At 53.3% G+C, this 23,948-nt stretch overlaps 4 protein-coding genes across 4 annotated transcripts; 2 read left to right on the top strand and 2 right to left on the bottom strand.

The window, feature by feature from the left end:
* Nucleotides 1–487: 487 nt before the first annotated feature.
* On the bottom strand, nucleotides 488–2,285 carry CLAFUR5_12914 (Acyl-CoA ligase sidI; the record flags this gene model as incomplete). The annotated part of the gene is made up of 2 exons (XM_047912062.1): nucleotides 488–1,833; nucleotides 1,889–2,285. The coding sequence occupies 2 exons, from the start codon at nucleotides 2,283–2,285 to the stop codon at nucleotides 488–490; spliced, it is 1,743 nt and encodes a 580-aa protein (XP_047768151.1).
* A 1,216-nt stretch (nucleotides 2,286–3,501) lies between these two features.
* On the top strand, nucleotides 3,502–17,719 carry CLAFUR5_12913 (Nonribosomal peptide synthetase sidC; the record flags this gene model as incomplete). The annotated part of the gene is made up of 2 exons (XM_047912061.1): nucleotides 3,502–3,951; nucleotides 4,001–17,719. The coding sequence occupies 2 exons, from the start codon at nucleotides 3,502–3,504 to the stop codon at nucleotides 17,717–17,719; spliced, it is 14,169 nt and encodes a 4,722-aa protein (XP_047768210.1).
* Nucleotides 17,720–18,758: 1,039 nt separating this feature from the next.
* Nucleotides 18,759–22,538, bottom strand: CLAFUR5_12912 (ABC multidrug transporter atrC; the record flags this gene model as incomplete). The annotated part of the gene is made up of 3 exons (XM_047912060.1): nucleotides 18,759–20,837; nucleotides 20,921–22,119; nucleotides 22,166–22,538. Coding segments are annotated over 3 exons (3,651 nt in total), but the record flags the coding sequence as incomplete, so codon positions are not given.
* Nucleotides 22,539–23,160: 622 nt separating this feature from the next.
* CLAFUR5_12911 (Decarboxylase claH) lies at nucleotides 23,161–23,738 on the top strand (the record flags this gene model as incomplete). Its single annotated transcript, XM_047912059.1, has 3 exons — nucleotides 23,161–23,361; nucleotides 23,420–23,616; nucleotides 23,669–23,738. The coding sequence occupies 3 exons, from the start codon at nucleotides 23,161–23,163 to the stop codon at nucleotides 23,736–23,738; spliced, it is 468 nt and encodes a 155-aa protein (XP_047768477.1).
* Between the last annotated feature and the right edge of the window lie 210 nt (nucleotides 23,739–23,948).

The raw sequence follows: 23,948 nt of genomic DNA, 5'->3' as shown, positions 1-23,948 counted from the left end.
ACTATAACGGCCTTAGAACTATAACGACCTTAAAACTATAACGACCTTAAAAAGATAGCGACACTACGACAGGACAACATAACAAGTTGCTATAGTGGTGTTGCATTTTCAACCTACAGAATACGGCGGCGCATACATGCTCGGCGCTGCTTTCGCTCGTATTTGAGGCAGGTCCCTGCCTCTCTTCCACATTTTGATACATGTATCCTGCTGGGCGATAGACGTTGTTGCTATTGTTAGGTGTCACAACGAGAATGGAAGAAAAGTACGCGTCAAATTGAGTTTGGCGACGTGTCACCCTTCGTATCACTTCGTATCACTTCGTTTCTGTCTTCATCGACTTCATCTCTACTAATGGCACCACGCCTTACACGTTTGCTGGCCACTTGGCGGAGCTTCTCGTTGGTGTCCTGGATGGCTACATGTATACCTCGCGAGGGCCACTTCTTCACAGAACAGCTTGGGCATGAGACCAACGACTTGCTTCTTACAACTTCGCCTGAGGACCTTTGGAAGCTGCCAAAAGCTCTTGTCCAGTCTGCTTCAGCTTGTACTTCTGGATCTTACCACTGCCAGTGATGGGAAGGTCCGCCGAAACACCATCCTCACCAAGCCAGAAGACGTGCACAGGAGCTTTGTGTCGACCGAGACGCTCGCGAACAAAGTCTTGAATCTGGGATAAAGATGGGCTCTCCGAACCTTCCGTCCGCTGCAGGAAAGCGGCAGGCACCTCTTGGTATCGCGGGTGTGGGAGCCCAACAACAATCGCACGATCTATGGCCGCATGCTGGACGAGGCGCTCCTCGATCTCAAGCGGGTAGATGTTCTCGCCTCCCCGGATGATGATGTCCTTGAAGCGCCCGGTGACGCTGCAATAGCCATGGCTGTCGAACACCGCTTCGTCGCCGGTGTGTAGCCACAGCACGCCATTCTCGTCTCTTTCCATCGCCTCGGCGGTCTTCTCTGGATTGCGCCAATAGCCTTGTTGCAGTTGGTAGCCGGCCATGCAAAGCTCGCCCCGGGTGCCGACTGGGACGATCTGGCCATTCCTGTCCACAATCTTCGCATGGGCATGTGGCATCAAAGTGCCCACCGTTGTCAATCGGCGGTCAATGGTGTCGTCCACGTATGCATTGAAGCATGTAGGCGAAGCTTCAGTCAGGCCGTAACTGCTTGTGAACTCCGTCATACCGAACTCATTCACGAGCAGTTCCATCAAATGTCGCGGGACCGGAGCACCAGCAATGATCCCTGTTCGCAGTCTGCTACAGTCGAAGTTGGCGGGCCGGGGAAGACTGAACAGTGTATCGAACATGGCAGGAACACCATGAACTGCAGTACAGCGCTCGGTACTGATCGCTTCCAGCACTGAGGGTCCATCAAACACTTCCGACGGATATACGATCTTTGCGCCATGCGTCATGACTGCTAAAAGTCCCAATACGAGACCGAAGCAGTGAAACAGTGGCGGCGGGCAGCAAAGAACATCTTCTTGTGTAAGGCTCATGCGATCGCCTATGAACCTTGAGTTGTTCAGCAGACCGTGGTGGGTCAGCATTGCTGCCTTGGGATGGCCCGTGGAACCAGAGGTAAACTGCAAGTTACAAGTCTCATATGGACTCAGACCATCTTGTATCTGCCTCAGTGGAGCTTCTGGGAGTCGCTCACCGACCAGGACTGCGGTTCGATAGTCAAGCAGACCGTCCTGGCTTCCCTCGAGTAGGATTGTCTGTTGGAGTTTGGGCAATGGGCCCGCGGATGCATTGAAGCGTTTGAGCATGGCACGGTTATCCTGTCGGCCAATAAAAGGAGTCGCGAATAACACCTTGGTCTCTGCACGGCGTTGTCAGCAGCTAGCCCATCCCAGAGGATCATGCACTGGACATACCTGTGTAGTGAAGAGCATGTTCCGCTTCTGGCGTGGTATATGTGTTGTTCAGGATGACGAGAACGGCACCCAGCCTCATGCATGCGAAGAATACGCTTGCATACTCTGCGCGGTTTCCTGCCAGGATGGCCACATGATCACCCGGCTGTACGCCTCTGGCCAGAAGGTATCGGGCTAACGATGCGCTCTGTTCCCTCAAATCATCGTATGTCCACCTGTCGCCGCTCCAGGGTATCACTACACATTCGCGATCTCCATACCGTCGGCATTGCGCATCGAGGAAGTCACCCAATGTCAGGTCCACCAACGGAGGATCTGCTGGTCCATGGAAAAGGGAAGGATAGTAGTTCTGGACAGGAATTTCGTTCACGCTGTCGATCATCGTCTGGGTTGCCATGGTGCTGGTCAACTATCGTATGTACCTTTCATCTGCACCGTGAATTACAGATGAGGCCTGGAAGAACGGGACACGCGGGAGTTGAAACGCGAGAGGATGGACAAACAATGGACGGCTACGACTTTCTCTTACGATCTGATTATCTCTGACAAACGAGACGCAAGGTGCGAGACACTTGAACGGCGATCCATCGTGGATTTCTGTGGCCTTGCTGTGCGATGCCGGCAACAGCAGCATGGGGAATCGATGCTGTTGCACAGGCGAAAGTCAACGTCATCACTGATTGGTGTATTCTCCTCTGCTGCGGCCGGCAAATCCATCATTGTTGGCGCAGGATGGCACTGCTCCAGCTTCGCGTCGACGTCACATCGTGCGTGCCCACTCAAGCCGCATATGTGTTGCAGTGGGGTGGTGTTCCGGCATATGATATTCGGTTCATACGCGCTAGAGGCAGTGGACCTGTTCTCTGCATCCGCGGAGCTCTTCGACCTGGCCCACGCTTCTACAGCAAAAGCCCACGATGGAATGTCGGAGCGCTCACCTTAGCGTCCGCATTTGCGCGAGCGAGGCAAGGTCTAGCACGAACAACAACACGAGTTGAAAGTCCGGCACTTGGCAGACCATCGGCATCCCGCAGGAAATCCGCATCAGCCGGCAAGAATCGCCTAAAGGCTAAGAGCTCTTGCAAGCCCTGGTCCCTGCACCCATGCGCCTCGCGTCACCAGCGCGCGCTGATCGACCGGGGTATGCGATTATCTGATAAGATTGCAACTCTATTCGGACGTAACGTTCGTGCATTCGTCTTGCAAACTTTTGCTGGTGCTGCTGCATCATACGCGAGTCGTTCACCAAGCGCCCCAACGTGGACCCTTGCAGAGAACAGCCAAGATCCCCAGCCCAACTGCGTTAGCGTGGGAGGAGTTGCATCGAGACGTCTTTGTCGTGACCACGTTCCAAGCACCAGCTTAGGTGACACACTCCGAAGCCGACGGGGACGAGTACAGCAATGGCAATGACGCCGACCACGGCCTGCTTGTGGCATCGAACGACCGCGCGAACAGATCGCGGTCTCGGTCTCGCCTGAGGCTGCAGACATCGTTCGTGCTGGTCCACTGACTGCATGCTTCTGACTGTAGGTCTTTGTTCTTGGTTATGTCAGTTCTTCCTATCTACGCTCTAAGCACACTGTTCTGTAAGCTTGCTGCTAAAGCTCACAATGACTTCTCCATCTACCCCAATACGACCCACACCCTTTCCCAGACTTGACACACTCTCTACAGACTTACGACAGGCCCAAGATGACCGCTCTTTGAAAAGGCAATACCAGAGGAGACAGCACAGCTATGCAAGTAATGTTGCAGCTCAGCCAAAAGGCAAGACTGCGCTGCTGCAGGACTTCTCACGATTCGTTGCGTCCTTCACAGGAGAAGCGGAAGTCTGTTACCAGTTCGCACTCCGTACCTCCTCCGTGGTCAAGCCGGACATAGTGCAAGCCGCGGTGGTAGCTTACACGAATGATGAAACCAGTGATGACGGACAGACGCAGGAGTGCCTCCTTGACGTTGGCCGTTCATCGACAGACGGCCTCGATTTCGACTTTGGATTTGAACTACTTGCCGATCCAGACGTCTTTGACTCGATCAATCTGGCGCCGACATTGACGGCTGTGAGTGGCAATCGTCAACATCTTGATGGCATAGCTGATTTGTGGACAGCCATTGGTTGTGCAGTATCATGCCACACAACTTAGTCTGGTCATGGTTTACGATACACAACACCTCGATGACTACTTTGCAGACATTGCCTGGCAAATACTGGTCGATCAGCTCTCGGGCAATGCGGATGGCGTAAAGCTGTCAACGAACCATGCTTCCGTGCTGAACCATCCTCCATTAATGCATCCTCCACCACTGGCACAATCCGGAAGAGGTACCCTACCGGTCGGGCTTCTACATGCTGGCTTTCAAAGATCAGCCGCCAGATGTCCAGAACGGAGTGCGCTGCATTTCCAAACGTCTTCCAGCTCCGGCACGCTGGTCGACGAAACATTCACTTATGCTCAACTTGACAATCTTACGACATCTCTGGCATTACAGCTACGCGACACCATAAAAGCTAGGCCTGAGGACCCAACGGTAGTGCCTGCATATATGTCGAACTCTGCAGCGTTCTATGTATCGTGGCTGGCCGTGCTCAAAGCTGGCTTTGCATTCTGTCCATTACCTGTGGGTGCACCCCCCGAACAACTTCGAGGCATCGTTGAAGAGGTCGGCGCCTCTCTGATCCTGACGAACGGCCCGCAAGTAGGTGGACGACCTTGGGATGCCTGGTACTGCGATGATGACGAGCTGGCAACCTGCCTGGATGTGAAGGAGTTCTTACGGAGCTTGTCGCACGACCCGGAAACCCGCCGCCAGTCTCTACCAGAGGTCCAAGAAAGCGATCTCGCATACGTTATGTACACAAGCGGCTCGACTGGCAAGCCGAAAGGCGTCAAAATCCATCATCATGCGGCGGCATGTTCGATTGGATCACACTGCAAGCATATTCCGGCCTCGTTCTTCAAGGATGGCTTCCGCTGGTTCCAATTTGCCGCGCCCACCTTCGATCCGTCTATCATGGAGATCTTTACTACGTGGTCGACAGGAGGCACACTTTGCGGTGCTCCGAGAGATGTACTTCTGACGGATCCAGAGCGTGCCATCAACCAGCTGTCTGCGACAATAATGATGGCCACCCCAAGTATGGCCAGCGTTCTGCGACCAGAGAAAGTTCCAACGTTGAGACATCTCTGGACTATGGGCGAGAAGCTGACTCCCAAAGTCATCAAGAACTTCTCGTATGACTCGCCTGACAATTCTCCGGTCGACAGCCACACACCGAAGCTACAGATTGCACGTAGGCTGTTAAACGCGTACGGTCCTACAGAAGGAGCGATCAACTGCAACATCGTAGCGAACTTCTCTCACGACGAACGAGGGTCAATCATCGGACAGCCAGTCGACACATGCTCCATCCTGATTCTTAGGCCTGATCGGCGGAAAGCGGTGCCAGTGCCTATGGGCTTTTCCGGAGAGCTGGCAATAGGAGGTCCACAAGTCAGCCAAGGTTACCTCAATCGTCCCGAACAAACAGCAGCAGCTTTTGTGACGAGCTCTACATACGGTCGGCTCTACCGCACAGGCGACCGAGCCCGGATTGTCAAGACCAAAAATGGAGAACTGACTGTCGAGTTCCTCGGCCGCTTGACTACCGATCAAGTCAAGCTGAGCGGCAGACGTGTCGAGCTCGGTCAGATCGAATCGACTATTGCCGGCGTGCCCGGCGTTACAGACGCCGTGGCTATCGTCCATCAGCACGGCGCTGTTGGGCAAGGCAGTGAGCAGATCGTAGTCTGCATGGTCGCCGATGGCGTGAAGGCCGGAGACGACCTGATCGATGATGCTCGCAAGGCGGCTGAGAAGTCGCTTGCGCAGTTCATGCGTCCGACACGCTACTTTGTGCTACCCACAATGCCTCGGTCAAGGTCAGGGAAGACAGACCGTAAAGCACTTACTGGTATCGTCAACGAAATGTGGGAGACAACAAGTGATGGCTCTCGACGTTCTTCGGACTCTGGCTACGATACTGGATTGGCTCAGAGTGTTGCCGACAACGCGATGCTCGGTCTGGTGGTTGATATCATTGCTAAAGTCTGCGATGTCGACACTGTACACATCACGCCAGGAACCCAGTTGCTTTCCCTAGGGCTGGACAGTCTGCGGGCTGTGCGACTCTTACAGCAGCTGCGAGACAAGGGCATCTCGCATCTCAATGTTGCTCGTGTTGCTAGCAGTAAGACCGTCTCTGGCTTGGCAAATGCCTGTGCTGGTGTTGGAGATGCCGACAGCACACCATCTACGATCGAACAGATCGACTGGAGACTTCGTCTAGCCGACTTCAGCAAGCAACACCTGCATACCTGTGCTGGGCAGCTGAGCATACCAGCCTCGGACGTGGATCGTGTTTTACCGACGACCGCAACGCAATCCGGCATGATCGCTAGCTTCCTCAGGAGCATGTCGAGGCAACCTCCATCTTCCACACGCAAGCGCTACATCAATCACAGCATCTATCACCAGGCTGCTGATGTGGATGTTACGAAGCTTCAGCAGGCGTGGCACACTGCACTATCCCGAGCCGACATTCTCCGGACTGTCTTCACATCAGCAGATGATGAGCTTGCTCCTTTCGCGCAGTGTGTGCTTACCCCAAGCGCTGATCTTGCTGCTGTGCAGGTACACCAGTATACTTGCGACTTTTCACCGGACTGGGACAGTACTGTCGAGCAAGCTCAAGCAGATGCAGAAGCTGCCATTGGGCTTGAAAAGCCTCCGTTCAGGATCGCGGTCATTCAGTCCACTCAACGCACATGTTACCTCCTCTCGCTGTTCCATGGTATCTTTGATGGCGGATTGTTGGAGTTGATTCTGCAAGATGTCGAAGACTTCTACTTCGACAGGCCTCTGCAGTCTAGATCTCAGATTGATGTTGCCGTGCGAAAGCACTTTTCGGGGGCCAACGGGGAGAGCGTGAAGCACTGGAAGTTTATCTTCGAGGACTTCGAGCCTGTACCATTCCCTTGTGTTTCTGCTTCGAAGCCGGAGACACAGACACCAGATGTCCAAGTCGCGGAGGTCATCGGGACCACAACTCTCGACCAAATTGCACAGGCCTCAAAGGCAGCGTCGGTCTCGCCGCTATCGATCCTGCAGGCCGCATGGGCGACGGTATTGTTAGCCTACACTGGCTCGTCAGCGGATGTCTCATTCGGCAGTGTTGTCTCAGACCGAATGGAGGAAGATCTCAGCTCGTGTGCAGCGCCCACATTCGCTGTCGTGCCAAGCAGAGTCCTCCACCACGACAGCGCCGCATCTTCCATTCGTGAGATGCTGTCAAACTTGACGAGCAAGAATGTCGATGCTTTACCATACCACCACTTGCCATTGAGTTCGTTGACCACTGCAGAAGGCACTTTACCCTATGATACCCTACTGGCGTTTCAAGCATTCGACAAGTCCGCAGGCGAAAGCTCGCTGTGGAGCTCGGTTGACTATCCAGCAATGGAGCACGACTTCGCCGTCATGATCGAGGTCTGGCCTACAGCATCTGGCCCACTTCGCCTACGGGGAACGTACACACACGATCACTTGGACCGACTTGCAGCAGGGACTATGTTGCGACAGCTCGACAATGTTGTCACTTTCCTGTGCAATAACCCCAATCAGCCTTTTCATGATGCGCGATACGCTGTAGATTCGCGACTTCAATCGCAGATCCCGTCGGCGCTTGGAGCCTCGCAGCAACTACCTGAAGCTGAGCAACTCTTACACCACGCATTCTTGCAGCATGTTGTGACCAGACCACACGCGCCTGCTCTTCTCTTCAAGCAGTCTACCGACGATTCCCAGCCTGATATAGAATGGTCGTACAGCAAACTTCACAATATGGCCAGAAGCTTGGCGACCAACCTGCTTGACGGCTACGGCCCTCTGAAGAACGAGCCTGTCATGATCTGCATGGAGAAGTCTGCGGAGCTATACGTTGCAGTACTGGGAGTCCTACTTGCTGGGGCTGGTTGGTGTCCGATCGATCCATATTCACCTCCTGCGAGACAGCGTGCTATCATGGAGAGGACGAGTAGCCGCCTGCTTCTGATATCACCTACGGCGTCGAACGTGGCCGCAGATGCTATGCCAGATGGTGTGTCGCAGCTTCTGGTGGACATCAATATCCTCGAAGCACAAGCTGCCAAGGCAGAGTATCGCGACTTGCCTGTCGAAGGTCATCCCGATGACCTTGCTTACTTGATTTTCACGAGTGGAACGACCGGATTGCCGAAGGGCGTACCTATAACGCACAGATCTGGCGCGACCGCAATGAACGCACTCACAGAGGTCATACCTTCAGACGTGAAAGGCGGCCAAGTCCGCTGCATGCAATTCTCACAGTACACTTTCGACGTCTTCGTGCAGGATCTGTTCTACACCTGGAAGCTGGGCGGTACTGTCATCTCGAGCACTCGACAACTCATGATCCAGAACTTCTCTGATCTAGCTAACGACACGAAGGCAACTCACGCTCATCTGACGCCTGCTTTTTCGGCAACGCTCGCTCGTAGTAGTATCAAGACGCTGGAAGTCGTTACCATGATTGGCGAGAAGCTGACTGAAGCTGTAGCGGCCGACTGGGGTACAGATATGCGAGCTTTCAACACTTACGGACCTGCCGAAGTCACGGTTGTATCGACGCTGCGCCAGTTCACAGGCAAGCAGGATCCTTACCACAGCTCGAATGTGGGCGTTCCGTTGCCATCTGTAGGCACATACGTCGTTGACAGCGACAACAATGTTGTCATGCGAGGCGCCATTGGCGAGCTGGCGCTCTCTGGACCTCAGCTTTCACCAGGGTACTGGAAATTGCCGGAGGTCAACGCAAAGAAGTTCATCTGGAACGACAAATTCCAGGAGAGGCTGTATTTGACTGGCGACTTGGTGCGGCACCTGGCGGATGGTACGCTCAGCTTCGTTGGCCGCAACGACGACCTTGTCAAGCTCGGCGGCATCAGAGTCGAGCTTGGTGAGATCGCGTTTGCTCTCCAAGATGCGGATCATCGTATTGAGAAGTTTGAGGTGCTGCATTGTGAACGCCAAGATGCAGATGAGAAGTTGGTCGTGGCGTTCTTGGCCTGTCCATCTCTAGGTGCGTCGAGCGACACGGTCCAGGCTATCTCGTCACCTGCAGCCAGAGATTTGGCACATATCGCCCGAGAGTATGGTCGCAAAGTTCTGCCGCCATATATGCTACCTACCACATTCATCGTCCTGCCTCGCATCCCGCGCACGGCATCTGCGAAAGTCGACAGAGCCGCCATGACCGCCGTCTACCACTCCCTCGACCTTGCTACGTGGGACAGCAATGGTCTGGAGGACTCCACTAGTAATGACCAGCACTTGGTGTGGCGAGAGGCCAATAGAGAGCTTTTGCAGGTCATCGCGAACGGCCTTCGTGTAACTTCGGACTCCTTGCATCCTGCTAGTAGTCTGCCTACGATTGGCATTGACTCAATCGGCGCTATCAGACTGATACCGAAGATCAACGCACTGGGCTATAACCTCTCTGTTGTCGATGCTTTCAAGTGCCGGAAACTCTCAGACCTGTGTGAGCTGGCCAATGCGTCAGCGGTACCTCGTTCTGACAAGAACGAGCCATATCCTGATCGAATACTCGAAAGCTTCCATGCCCGCTATTATAGTACAACGTCAGCGTACCTCGAACAAGATGACATTACAGTCACTCCGACGACTGTGCTTCAAGAGGGGCTTTTGAGCGAAAGCTTTAAAGACGCAGGCGCCTACTGGAGCAGTCACCTCTTCTCTTTGGAGCCCAATATCGACCTCGTCAAGCTCAAGCGTGCGTGGACTAAGGTTGCTAGACAGACTGAGGCACTCAGAGCTGGGTTCGTCGCTAAAGCCATGCTTCCGATCTCTTCTGACGCACAGAGCGGGGACGGTCTATCATACTTACAGGTTGTCTACGACGAGCCTGAGATTGGTTGGACCGAACACCAATCAGTCGCTTTCATAGAGGACGCCGCCAGAACGAGAGTCACGGAGGTTGCCCAGTATCACCATCAGCAATTGTTCAGACTACCACCTTGGGCCATCGATCTCTTCTTTGCATACGACGGTACCACGAAAATGATGATTACTATTCATCACAGCATCTACGACGGGCCTAGCCTGAGTTTCCTCGAGCAAGATGTACAGGCAGCATATCAGCGAGTATCGAAAACACAGCAACGCCTGCCGTTGACAGAGGCTGTTGCATCACAATCTGCTGTAGATGCGGATAGTGATGGCGTTGTCAACTTCTGGAAAGAGGCCTTGAAAGAGTTCCATGTGGGCCCCGAAGAGCAAAGTGCGACAGATTCGGGCTCAGCGAAATTGCAACATCGCATTCAGTACCTTCGTGGCAGCACAACGTTCACTGACTTGCGCGCCGCTGCAAAAAAGCTCGGACTTACATCGATTGTCACGATTTTCAGAACAGCTTGGGCGCTGGTACTCGGCGATCTACTCGAGACGGCTCAGGTGCTTTTCGCTGAGATCCTCTCGGACCGCATCGTGGACAGCAAGCTTGAGAACGTTATAGGTCCGATGATGTCCACAGTGCCGAGCATGTTCGTCCGCAAGGACACGGTTGCCATGACCTTGACTGAATATGATTCGTTTGCCAAGAAGGCCTGGGAGAATCGCAACATCCGACCTGGTACTATCAAAGCCTTGATGAAGCGTGGACCATCATCCCAAGTGTACCCAGCAATGTTCGCCTTCCACCCAGCAGTTGGTGACGACAATGGCCACTCTCACAGACTATGGCAGCGTCTGCCTGATGTCACACAAATCGAGGTCGAACATCCTTATGCCTTTAATGTCTGGCAAGACGCTGAAGACACTGCCCGATTCGAGTTGGCGGTCGCGGATCACATCATGAACGAAGGCGAACAGGGTCTCCTTCTGCGACAGCTTGATGCCTTGATCGGGACCCTGGCCAAGACTTCTGATGTCCCGCTAGCAGCATTGACAGAGACTCTATCACGCGAGCTGCTGTCCATATCTACGCCCAGGAAGGATACTCAATGCCCTTCCCCATATGGCCCGACTCACTACGTAGAGCACTTCGCTGAGATCCACCCTGAGTGGAAGGGCGCGGAGATAGCATTGAAGATTGATTTCGACGAAACGTTGACCGAGTCCTGGACTTATGCTGAGCTTAATGACAAATCCAACAGAATCGCTCACTGGATTCTGCAGCATGGGGCGTCGAATCGGACGATGGGAATGTGCCTAGGGCGCACCTTGGTCTCATACGCGGTGCTTCTCGGGATCATGAAATCTGGCAACTGCTATCTGCCGATCGACGAGAGTCTTCCAGCCGAGCGTAAGGCGTTCTTGCTCGAGGACAGCAGTGCAGCCATGGTCTTTGCGACTCAAGACGTCTTCGAAGGAGTTCGATTCCCTAAGTTCTGCCGTCTTGTCGATCCCGAAAACAACCATTTCTCGCAGTCGCTCACTAACATGAGTGCCAAAAACCCCGAGATCGCTGCAGATCCTCGCGACAACTGCTACTTACTTTACACATCTGGGTCGACTGGTAAGCCCAAGGGTGTCCTTGTCAATAGAGGCAACCTAGCATCTTTCGTGGAAGCACAATCCGAGTTCATCTGCGATGTCACGACTACTGAAGAAGTGGCTGGACGCGGCAAGTACATGGGCCTCGCAAGTCGCGCGTTCGACGTCCACCTCGGTGAAGCATTCCTTGCATGGCGGCATGGTCTCGCTGCTCTCACAGCGCCTCGCTCGACGCTACTTGACGACCTTGCTCTAGCACTATCGTCGCTACACATCACACACGCCAGCTTTGTGCCATCGCTTCTTGATCAGACAGGTCTTACTCCAGAGGACGCGCCAGATCTCGTCTTCTTAAGTGTCGGAGGCGAGAAGATGTCGCCAAAGACCAAGAAGTTGTGGGGTGGTCATGGTCGTGTCGGCTTGATCAATGCCTACGGTCCGACAGAAGCCACGATCGGATGCTGCTCCAACAGATTGTTCCCAGACTCCAACACGAACGACATTGGCATACCGCTAGGTGACTCTCAGGCTCACGTCCTGATTCCAGGTACTGATCACTACGCTCTTCGAGGTATGCCCGGGGAGCTGTGCTTCACTGGCAGTCTCATCGCTAATGGCTATCTCAACCGTCCCGATGCCAAAGGCTTTGTAGAGGATTTTCATGGCCAACGGATGTACCGCACTGGTGACATTGTCAAGCTGGGGATTGACAACCACGTCTACTTCCTTGGTCGCAAAGATGATCAAGTCAAGATCAGAGGTCAGCGCGTCGAGCTCGGTGAGGTGGCTGAAGGTGTTCGCACGGCATCCAACGACCCAATCGATGTTGCGACTCTGGTCGTCAAGCACCCGGAGCTCTCGAGGGTGCAGCTTGTGGCATTCATTGCACGGACAAAAGCTCCTAAGGAGAAGTCTCAAGACCCACCAGAGATTGTTCATGCTCAGCTGCAGGAGACCAATTCCACCTTGCGAGCGGCCTGTCAGAAGACATTACCGAGCTCGACCGTCCCTGATCTCATCATACCTTTGGCATACATCCCGCTTGCTGCCACATCGGCCAAGGCTGACAACAAGATGCTGATTCAGATCTTCTCCTCAACTTCAATCAACGACCTGATGCCACGTTCATCTGCTGGTCAAAGCCCGGACGCTGTGAATCGAGCCATGACTGATGTCGAGACGGAAATCTTGGGGATCGTGTCCTCCGTACTGAAGGATAAGCCAAGCCACGTCACGCCTGGCTCCACGTTGTTTGAGCTTGGTATTGACAGCTTGTCGGGCATCAGTGTCTTCTCCAAACTTCGTGCGGCTGGTTACGACTGCAGTGTGGGAATGGTCATGAAGAATCCTACCCTCGAACAATTAGCACAGAGTGGTAGACAGGACACGACCGACGACAACAGAAGAGTCGAGGACGTCCGTAAAAAGCTTACTGAGATAGAGCATGCGTTCTTGGAAGGTGGCGAGGTAGGCATCGTGAGCAACAACATCGCGGCAGTCAGACCATGCCTTCCACTACAAGAAGTACTGGTGGCACAATCCATGCATCAGAGCCTCGACGGCTCTGATGGAGCGTATGTGAACCACAGAAGATTTGGCCTTGGGTCAGGCATCGACATTGACCGGCTCCAAGCGGCATGGGCTAGGCTCATATACGATAACGACATCCTCCGAACCTGCTTTTCGACACAGAATGACGGTTTCTTGCAGATCGTACTCAAGCCGGACGCTTTTGGACTACAGTGGGAAGATACCCGCTTGAGCCACGATTTTGGCATCGATGATCTCCAGCGACAGATAGGCCGCGATATCGTTAGCAACCTCACAACTGTACCTCCGATGCGACTTCGAGTGGTTCAACTGCAAGACCACGAGCTAATACTCCTCTTGTCTATCCATCACGCACTCTATGATGGCATCTCTTTGGAGATGATGATGCATGATGTTCGAAGCTTCTATGAAGGCACCCTTCCTCAGCCGCGACCAAGCGTTCTGCCTTTCATCGAGTATCTTGCCGGCCAAGATGAGGATCGTCAGAAAGAGCATTGGATAACATTACTTCACGACTGGCAGCATGCTCCGCTACTCAGTGAGTCTGCCGTCAAGTTTGTCACTCTGCAGACATCCGAGCGCACCTTCAGCCGCAAGCTGTCCGACCTCGAAGGCGACGCAACTAAACTCAACGTCACTTTCGCAACACTGCTGCAGTTCGGCTTCGCCTCGTCGATGGCGCAAATTGTCCGAACGCACGACTTCATCTATGGTAACGTCTTGTCTGGGCGTGCCGTGTCAGTGCGGGATGTAGATCGAGTTATGGCACCATGCATCACGACCATTCCGCAGCGTATCAAACTGGAAGATCCCGACGCTCAAGTCATCGATGCTTTGACTGCTCTACAGAATGCCAACTCAGAGTCGTTGGAACATCAGCATGTGTCGCCACGAAGTATCCAGAAGTGGACCGGCGCTGATCGAGCGCTATACGACTGTCTCTTCTCATTTGTGCGTCTACAGCCGGCTACCGGACCGACTGCGACATTCCTGAAAGAACAGGGCAGTGACATCGGTGTTGACTACCCACTCGCGGTAGAGTTCGAAGCAGATCCTATGGGTGACAAGCTCGTTGTCCGCGCTGGTTTCACCGAAGCCTTTGGACCCAGTTCCAGCGCGGAGCTGTTGCTGGAAAAGATCGAGATTCTGGTTGATGCAATTGTACAACAGAACAGTCTCACGGTTGGCTCGCTCGGCATCCCGATCGCTGGAGCAAAGAGAAACGTGAAGGCCAGCGAGACGTACGATGAGTCTACATGGTTACCACTTGAAGAGCAGGTGCGATCTCTCATCAGCCAGTACACTTCTGTGCCAGAGCATGATATTCACAAGGATACCGCTTTCATCCACATGGGCATAGACTCTATCTCTGCCATCAGGTTCGCCAAGCATCTGCGTACCCAAGGACTGAAAGTTTCTTCGGCGGATGTCGTCCGGCACGATAGACTTGGCGCCCTGTGCAAGCATATTGGCTCGTCCGCAGATCAGTCGCCTTCGAATGTTGTGGAGCCATCAGCGGCGCAATCAGAGGACCCTATCGCTGCAGTGCTGGCTTCTAACGGCGTGACTGGCATCGACCGAGCTACACAATGCTACGAATGTACTCCATTGCAGTCTGGTATGCTAGCGCAAAGCCTGGCTACGGAAGGAGCCCTCTACATGCACCACCATGCCACTCGCTGCGATCCAAATATTGACTTGAACCGCCTCAGACTTGCTTGGAATTCACTCGTTGCTGATCTGGATATCCTCCGAACTAGTTTTCATTACTTGCCGGGTGAGAAAGTGCCGTGGGCTGCTGTTGTGCGTCCTACTGTATCATCGAGCTGGAAAGAAATTGAGGTTGCGAACGCACATGAGCACTGGCTGGACCTGTCCCGGAAATCAGACTTCGTCGAGCGCATACAGTCCAACACACCGTTGGCCAGTGCTCTCATGCTGAGATCCAAGGATAGTCCGGTCCTGGTCTTGACCTTACATCATGCTGTCTACGACGGTATATCTCTGGCAATGTTGTACCGCCATCTCGCAATGCGGTACCACGGCAACGAAGCACCTCAGACTACACCATTCTACGAAGCAGCTAGAGCTGTTACGCGCAACGCAAAGGCTGCCGCGAGCTTCTGGACCGATCACGTTCGGGACTACACAGGCGCACCTTTATACGCAACCTCCGAGGAGCCCACCTACACCCTTGCCGAGCGCAGAGTGGCCCATGACATGCAATTGCTGGAGAATCAGTGTCGCAAAGCTGATCTTGACATCAAAGATGTTTGTGTTGCGGCCTTCGGCAAAGCGATGGCATGTCTGTACGGAAGCCGTGACGTTGTCTTTGGCCAAGTCATGGCAGCTCGCCACGGAATAGCTGGTGACGACAATGAGGTTATTGGGCCTATGTTCAACACGGTGCCCTTCCGTGTTACAATCAAAGATCAGCTCATGACGAACTCCGATGTTGCGAATCAAGTCCATGCCGTTCACGCAAAGTCTTTGGAGTACCAGCACGCTCCGCTTGCTGAGATACAAAAGAAGTGGAGAGCTACTGCCTCTGACCCGCGAGCACAACTAATTGACAGCATCTTCGTCTACTCGAAGATCGAGAAGCAAGCCTCGCAGGGCCTAGAAGTGTTCGGGCAGCCTCTCGAAGCAGATAAATCCCCTGTGCCATCCGAATACCGCCTGAACTTCGAGGTGGAGCATACACAAGATGGTATGGTCGCACGCGCACTCTCGTCTATGTCGCTTGCAGAGATCAACATACTCCTGGACCACTTCAAGGGTGCCGTAACAGACATTATCAGCCAGCCGGCACGTTTTGCGACGGCGGACCCAGACCAACTGAGAAGCTTGCCTGCTGAGACCAAGTCAGCGACCCCATCCATCGACTCTTTCAACCAGGTCGCTGTCGCCAGATTTGCAGACGTCATTCGCACCGCTATGTCTGAGGTAGCACAAGTGCCTAAGGACAAGATCGCCCTCGATTCCTCAATCTACTCCTTCGGTATTGACTCCATCGCGGCGATACAAATCGTGTCTTGCTGCAAAAACGCTGGCGTGCGGCTGAGTGTTGCCGATATTCTGAAAGGCGCTATGCCCGGTAGGATATGCGAGATTGTTCACAACAAAAAGACGAAGAGGGCCAACGCGAATGATGAGCCCAAAGCGGCCGAACTCGTTACGCCGGAGGAGGTGGAAGCCGCAATAACGAAGCTATCATTCAGCAAAGATGCTGTGGAAGATGTGCTACCTTGCCTCCCTGGACAATACTACCACCTTGTTAGCTGGTTACACTCAGGAAGGACATTGTATGAGCCTGGCTGGTCCTACAGATCGACTTCCAGTCTTGACACCGATCGTTTGGAAGCCGCATGGCACACACTGCGCCGGCGTAATGCAGTGTTGCGTACTATGTTCGTCGCATTGGGTCCGGAGCGAGCCTTGCAAGTTGTGCTCAAGTCAACTGCAGTCCAGGATGATGCTTTCGTGGTGCACGAAGACCGCTCTGGGATATCGCTGGAAGATGTCGTCAAGAGTAGAGCTCACAGCGAAGCACGCAACCCCTCGGACTTCTTCTCGCTACCGATCAGACTGCGCCTCATCAAGACGGCTGACGGCGATGCCGTGATGATCTACGTTCATCACTCGCTATATGATGCCTGGAGTATGCCACGACTAGTGGCGGAGCTGGCCTCCATCTACAACGGGATCGAAGCCGAGCAAGGACCTCCTTTCGCACAGCTCGTGCGTCACACATTGACCTCAAACGACAAGTCAGAAGAGCACAAGTTCTGGCAAGAAAGTATGGCGGGACGTGAGAAGGCCATCATACCGTCGGCTTCGTCCCCGGCGGATGAGCTTGACCGCCGTCAGAGTTTCGCCATGGTCGAAGGTACGAAAGCTGACGTGGCCAGTCTTGAACGTGTCTGCGCCACTCACAGTATCTCTCCACATCATGTCGTACTTGTAGTATTTGCGCGAGTTCTGGCACGGGCCACAAGCACATCAAGCCCACTTTTCGGGTTCTTCCAATTAGGACGATCTGCAGCCTTTGACAACATCGACAAGGTCACTGGTCCTTGTGTCAATACCTTGCCACTCGGCTTGATATCAGTCTTGTCACGGGGTGTTCTAGAGCTGGCTAGAGAGCTTCAGCAGCTGCTTGGCGCGAGAGTGCCGTTCGAGCAAACCGATCTTCGCACCACATTGAACGCTTTCGATCCCACGGCAACACAGTTGCCCTTCAACACACACGTCAACCTGCTTTGGCACAAGTCCTCGTCGGTGGGTTCAGTTGCGGAGGACGATCTGTTCAAGCCGCTTGCGATTGGCGTGCCTACAGACTATTCTTCGCCCCGCGTGCTACCAGGACAGACTGCTGTCGACTCACTGGATACTACTCTACTGCCCCCCGGTCAACTGTTTGTTGATGTTGGGCCTGGTGAGAAGGGCATCATCTTCGGTGCGAGGGCGGATGCCGCGCTCATGGATGCCACTGGCATTCAAGACTTCGTGGGCCGTATCGAAGATGAGCTACTTGCGTGTATGAGCGAGTTGCGTGGAGGAGAGGGACATGTTGCAGAAAGGCCACGAGAGGAGAACGTGGTGCACCAAGTGCACATCGTTTCACAGCCTAACACAAAACAACAACGACAAGCTGTTCCGTCGAAGCTTAGCAATGAGGCAGGAGATGTCTTGGTGAAGAGCGAATAAGTGAAGAGGACAGAGAAAGGCAAGTTGCCCGGGGCTGGCCGTCGCTGGATTGTGTCGAGAATGTGACGGATCTATCGCCGCACTAAAAGTGCATGATAGAATTCGGTGTAGGGTTCGGAGCGGAACAATGACCTTCGACAGGCCTGCCACGGTTACAATACGTGAGCAGCTGAGGGGTACGAATGAGAATTCACCGAAGGTGACGACAACGTGATAGCTATGGCCGGTTTTGAATGCACCTTGACTGGGTAGTGTCGAAGGAATGAAGATAGCATAAAGGCAAGGAGATCAGCAAAGATCTTCATTCAGGCCAGCCAAGATGAACTCTTCACATTTCTAGTTGCTGGAGGTGACTCGACTTCAACGACATCCTGCTGGGCTTTCAAGTTCCTCACCGTGAACCAAGAAGTTCAGTCCGAGTTCCGCGAATTCTCAAGACGCAACTTCAAACGAGTGACGGCGCTCACGTCAGTCCCATAACTAGATGCCGTTATCGAAGGAAGCCGCAGCTCGGCCCATTTGGACTAGCAACTGTCCGCAAAGCCTTGAGGAATACGCCAACTCTAAGCTACCACACCTTCAGAGGAACGGACGTCTTCCCCTGCAACAACGGACCGAGATTCTTCACTAAGCTCCTCCCTATGGACGAAAGCAGCTGAAACAGTAAGGATAAGATCCTGCCTTGGCATGGTGATCCCACACGACCCTGGCTGGATGAGGATGGGAATCTCAGCCAACCCGCCAGTCCGTCCCATGCCTTCGCTGCAGGACCTCGTGGTTACTTTGGTGAGGGGAAAGATGGGATCGTACAGTGGGTGAGTCAACGGTAGTGCGAGTGGAGCAGGTGTATTGCGAAACACGTAATCTAAACGATGGTCCCGGCCGATCGATCATGCTTTCATTCAAACGCCCAGAGTGGAATTGCTTCGTATCGTCCCTCGACCGTCTAGTACACTCTCAGCGAGCTGTCGTGCATCTGTCAAGACTTTGACAGCCCCTTGATGGGACATGTTGCAGACAGATTTGGCAGCACAGCCTCTCAATCATGCGCTTGATCCAGCGCTTGAGCCAGACACATAGCATAGTATCTGCCTCTTTGCTGTAGAAGTTGGTCATGGGTGCCAGTCTCGACGATGCGTCCATCTTCCATAACGAAGATTACATTTGCGTTCTTGATCGTACTGAGTCGATGGGCCACGGCAATCGTCGTTCGACTTGAATCGGCGGCAGCACTATCTAGCGCCTGCTGAACGATCCGCTCACTCTGTGTATCGAGAGCACTGGTCGCCTCGTCCAACAACAGAAGTCGTGGGTTTCGTATCAGGGCTCGAGCTATCGCAATGCGCTGTCGTTGACCTCCAGAGAATTGCAGTCCATTCGAGCCACAGGGAGTGTGCAGGCCTTCAGGCAAGGCTTGGATAAAGTCCAAAACATGTGCTTGTCGACAAGCTTCGAGTACTTCTTCTTCGGAAGCTTCATGATCCAGTCCAAGAGTGATGTTGGCCCGTACAGAGCTTGAGTACAGCGGTGGCTCCTGCTGTACAAGAGACATCTCTTGGCGATAGAGAGCTGGAGAGAGAGTCGAGATGTCATCCTCGTTGAACAGAATTCGACCACTGACTGGATCGTAGAACCTCATCAACAGTGAGATGATCGTACTCTTGCCGCATCCAGAAGGCCCGACAAAGGCGGCATGAGCTCCAGATTTGACTCTGAAGGAGATTTGCTGCAACACCTTCGAGACCGTCCGCTGCTTGTATTGGAAGTCGACGTTCTCTGCTGCGAGGTTTGCAGATTCGCCACGAGGAGCTTCGTTCTGGTTCGTTGGCGTTTCGCCTATGGTTGGATTGAGCGCGCGTAGCCAGAACATGTAATTGGCTGCCACTTTTGCTTTGGTGATCGACTTTGTGTAGCCGAAGAACTGTGCTGCTCCTTGACCACCGAAGACGATGCAAAGAAACACAACAAAGAACTGATTCACAGTATATTCTCCTTGTGCGACTAGTGTTGACCCATACCAGAACCCAAGTGCTATGACGAGGAAATCCACAGACTGGGATATGGCATAAGGTAGCAAGGCGACGAAGGAGCCTTTGATGACTGAGCTCACAATATCTTGCATGGCGTCGCTGTACTGTCGTAGTACTGTCGTTTCGAGGGTCAACGAGCTGATTGTCTTGATTGCTGTAACAGTTTCTGTCGCTAGTCCCGCGCTGGCAGAAAACTGTTCGCCGGTCACAGCGTCCAGTTTCTGATCGAGGCGTATGCGCATGTAACCACCAACGAGTATGATCGTCAGACCGCCGAAGACCATGACGAGGCCGAGCTTCCATCCAAATGCTATTGCAACGATACTGCTGGAGATCGCGTTGGTGAGGACGTTCAGGATGAGTCCAAAGTTGGCTGACATCAGTTCCTGTACTGCAGCTGGTACCGAAGAGAGTTGCGAGCTGAGCGAGCCTGATGCATTCTCAGGACGATCGAAGAAGTCCTGATCTTGACGCAATACTAATTGCAACATCTCTCGACGGTATCGGTGAGTAATAACTTGTCCCACATTGTTGCAGCACCAGCCAACGCCGAACTTGGCGAATAGGTTGGCGAGTGCAAGGACGAAAAACATGAGAGCGAAGAAGTTGGCTTGTCGACCAGCCTCTTCACCTTGCAGTGAGTATACGCCAATCAGTCGAGACAACAGGATGGCCTGTGCTGGATATGTCCCCCCAGCGATTATGCAACCGAATGAGATGACGGCATATTGGAGGTACAGGTCTGGATGCTCCGATAACATTGTAAGCACGGATCGGAGTAGAGAGTACCCAGCTGATGCCGCATTCGCTTGCTCGACCTTGTCTTGCGTTATCACGTTGGAATCGGTCTTGACTGTGGTCTTGGAAAACATAGTCTCATCCTCGGCGTCGAAAAACTCCATATCTGTTGGTTGCTCCTTGTCGTCGTGATTTCCTAGATCCTGCGCATTGGCCACAGCTGCATAGAGACCGTCCTGATGAAGAAGCTCCTGGTGGCTGCCTTGCTCAACAATCTTGCCATTCGCGACGACTGCAATGTTGTCAGCTGCCTTTACCGTGGACAGGCGATGTGCGATGATGAGAGTGGTCTTGTCGACTGAAACACGATTCAATGCATGTTGTACCACTCTTTCAGCCCTGCAATCACGTCAGTCGAGACCATGACACATACTAGGAGAACTCGCCTTGGATCTAGTGCACTGGTAGCCTCGTCCAGTAGAAGGACCTTTGGATCAGAAATGATGCTTCTGGCGATCGAGAGGCGTTGTCGTTGGCCTCCACTGAGCATGCTCGCTCGCTCGCCGACTTGTGTATCATAGCCATGGGGAAGACGCTCTACAAAGTCGTGCGCATTGCTTGACCTGCACGCCTGTTTCACTAGCTCTAATCGTTTGGCTTGCGGAAGTGCGAGCTGCTCCTCGTTGAGACCTTTAGCCACATTTTCAAAGATTGTACCTTGGAACAAGATAGGCTCTTGCTGCACCAGCCGGATATTGCTTCTCAACCACTTGACATTGTACTTGGCAATATCGAGACCGTCAAGGAGGATCGTGCCAGTAGAGGGGACATACCATCGCTCGAGCAAGCCAACGATTGTCGATTTGCCCGATCCACTTGCTCCAACGAGAGCCGTAGTCTTGCCAGCCGGTAGTTTCAATGTCATTCCTTGTAGTACTTCGGCTGAAGGACGAGAAGGATAGGCGAAGTGAAGGTCCTTTATCTCAATGTCTCCAGTCAAGCTTGCAGGCTTCTCACCATCAGGAGAGAGTGGGTCGAGAAGCGTCTTCTTGTCCATGACCTCGAACAGCTCTCCAGCAGCGGATGAAGCGGCGCTGACGGCCTCGAGGGACGGCAACATTGTTATGATGGAAGTCGCTCCGAGGGTGACGCTCAGAACTACCGTGAACACAGTCCCAACATCGTTGACTTCTCCGCTCGCGTAGAGCCTGTATCCTTCCCAGAAAGCAAGCGCAGTGCCTGCCAAGACCAAGAAGACCGATGTCGAGAAGAATATTCCCATCAAAGGCGATTTCGCAAGTCCTATCTGATGTGCTTCCGTCAAGAATGCGTCGTATTTCTTCACTGTCTGTAGCGCAGCTCCGAATGCTTTTATCGTCTTGATAGAGCTGATGGCCTCTTGGGCCACAACCAAGGCTCGGGAGTAGGTTCTTGTAACCCGTTCGTCGATGGAGATGGCGAAATGCAGGCAGACTCCGAATATCAGAAAGTTTGCTGGTACGATCGTCATGGTTATCAGTGCGAGCTTCCACTGAACAGCGAGCGCGACGATGTACGATGAGAAGAAGAGTGACAGGCCGCCGACGGTAGAGTAGAGCTTCTCAGCAATACCTTGGTTGATGCGATTCCCGTCTGCGTTCGTTAGCGACAGAGCAATACCGCAAACAGCACGACTCACTAGTGGTGACCTGAGCAGCGATCGACCCAGTGCTCGGCTTGTCAAAATGCCAGATTTCTTGTCGCAAGTTGCACTCGAAGAATGCTGTCCTCATGGATCGCGTTGTTCTGGCACCAGCCACGCACACACAGAGTGTCGCGACATATCCGATGACAAAACGGCCTACAAAGATGTAGACGTAGTAGAGGACGAGCTGATTGACCCTCGATTGGAACTCTTGTGTATTACCCTGTGTCGACACGCCGCTGAACGATGCTACAGATTTTCCGAAGATCAGTGTCGTCAATGGAAGAGCAGCGCCTGTGACAACGGCGCCAGCCAGGGCGAAGGCGTAAAGTAGATAATCGAGCTTGTCGGCGTAGTGGAATATGCGCTACCGAGGCGTGTCAACAGTGTGCTCGTCTGTCTGGCGCACGTCCATCTTACGAAGTAATTCTTCATTCCACCTTTACTTTCCTCGCCATCCGCGGACTTGCCTGGCGGTCCTCTTCTCTTCTTCTTCGTCTTCTTCTTGGCTTCATCCTGGATTTTGGCGAAGGCATCGCTTGGCAACTCGTCGATGGCATGTGGGCGTGGCGTTTGTTCGGGCTCCGCCTTTTCTGATGCCGACATTGTGTGGTAGACTATGCTGGTGTCGCGGTGATGCCAGCAGGACTGCTACTGTGTTTGCTGCATCGAAGTGGCAAGCCTGAGTGGCAAGCCTGACTGCGAATTCTGCTGCCTGCCGAGAAGTTGCTCCTGTTCAATGTTGTGATCGGGAGGTAGAACTAGCGAGTCACGTGCAGCTGAGTCGGATAGTTGCTCCTGTCGGAGAGTTGTTCCAGCCTGTCGGGTCCAGTGCGTCCAATAGCGATGCACAACTCCAACACCTGCCGGATGGAACGGCTTATTACATTTGATCAGTCGATAGGTAGTAGGCATCTGTATTGTCAGTGCATATACTCATGTGATGGCGAGGCGAGGCTTGACGGTCATCACGGCCTCGAATTGCAGCCATGGCAACAGCAACAACAACAACCGCCACTGAAAGTCCATCGAATTCAGGACGCAGGCAGGCCAGATACCTATGCCTCACCATCCTCGGATACCGTAAGCCTGGCATGAGCGAGGAAGACTATCGCAATCATATGGTCAACGTCTCAGCTCCACTGACCAAGGACCTCATGGTCAAATATGGCGTGAAGCGATGGACACAGGTGGGAGCATACCGTCATTCCGTGCCTCGAGTGCATCTGACCATCGACACAATCACAGATCCATAATCAGTCCGAAACCAAGGCACTCATGTCACAGCTCTTCGATCCGCAGATGTGCAATCTTGCCGACTACGATTGCTTCAGTCAGGTCGTCTTCGAGAACATTGAAGATTACAAGAGGATGAAGCAGGATCCATGGTACAAGAAACATCTGGTCGGTGATCATGAAAACTTTGCCGATACCAAGAGAAGCCAGTAAGTGAAATGCGGAGCATGTGCTGTGATGTGCTGAGCTGACGCGCTGCAGAATGACAATTGGCTGGGTTGAAGAGTTTGTGCGTGATGGACAAGTCGTGGAAGGCTTCAAAGGATGCTAGAGAAGCAGTGCTGCCATAGCTAGCTACTGGGTATCACGTTAGAAGTGTGGGAAGTTATTGTACGGGCTCATATAGGCTGTTTCAAAAGCAGGTTGTGTATTGCATGTGTCTATCTAGAATAGACAAGTGTTGCTCTTGAAGAGGCTGCAGGTGACTAATCAGTCACCTGATTCTTGGCGTACGTGGCCTCAAGTTTTGATGATGGGATGT

Source organism: Fulvia fulva, chromosome 11, assembly GCF_020509005.1.
Source record: "Fulvia fulva chromosome 11, complete sequence".
Lineage (NCBI taxonomy): Eukaryota > Fungi > Ascomycota > Dothideomycetes > Mycosphaerellales > Mycosphaerellaceae > Fulvia > Fulvia fulva.
Note: the sequence above shows the minus strand (reverse complement) of the source record. Positions and strands in the feature narration are given on the sequence as shown.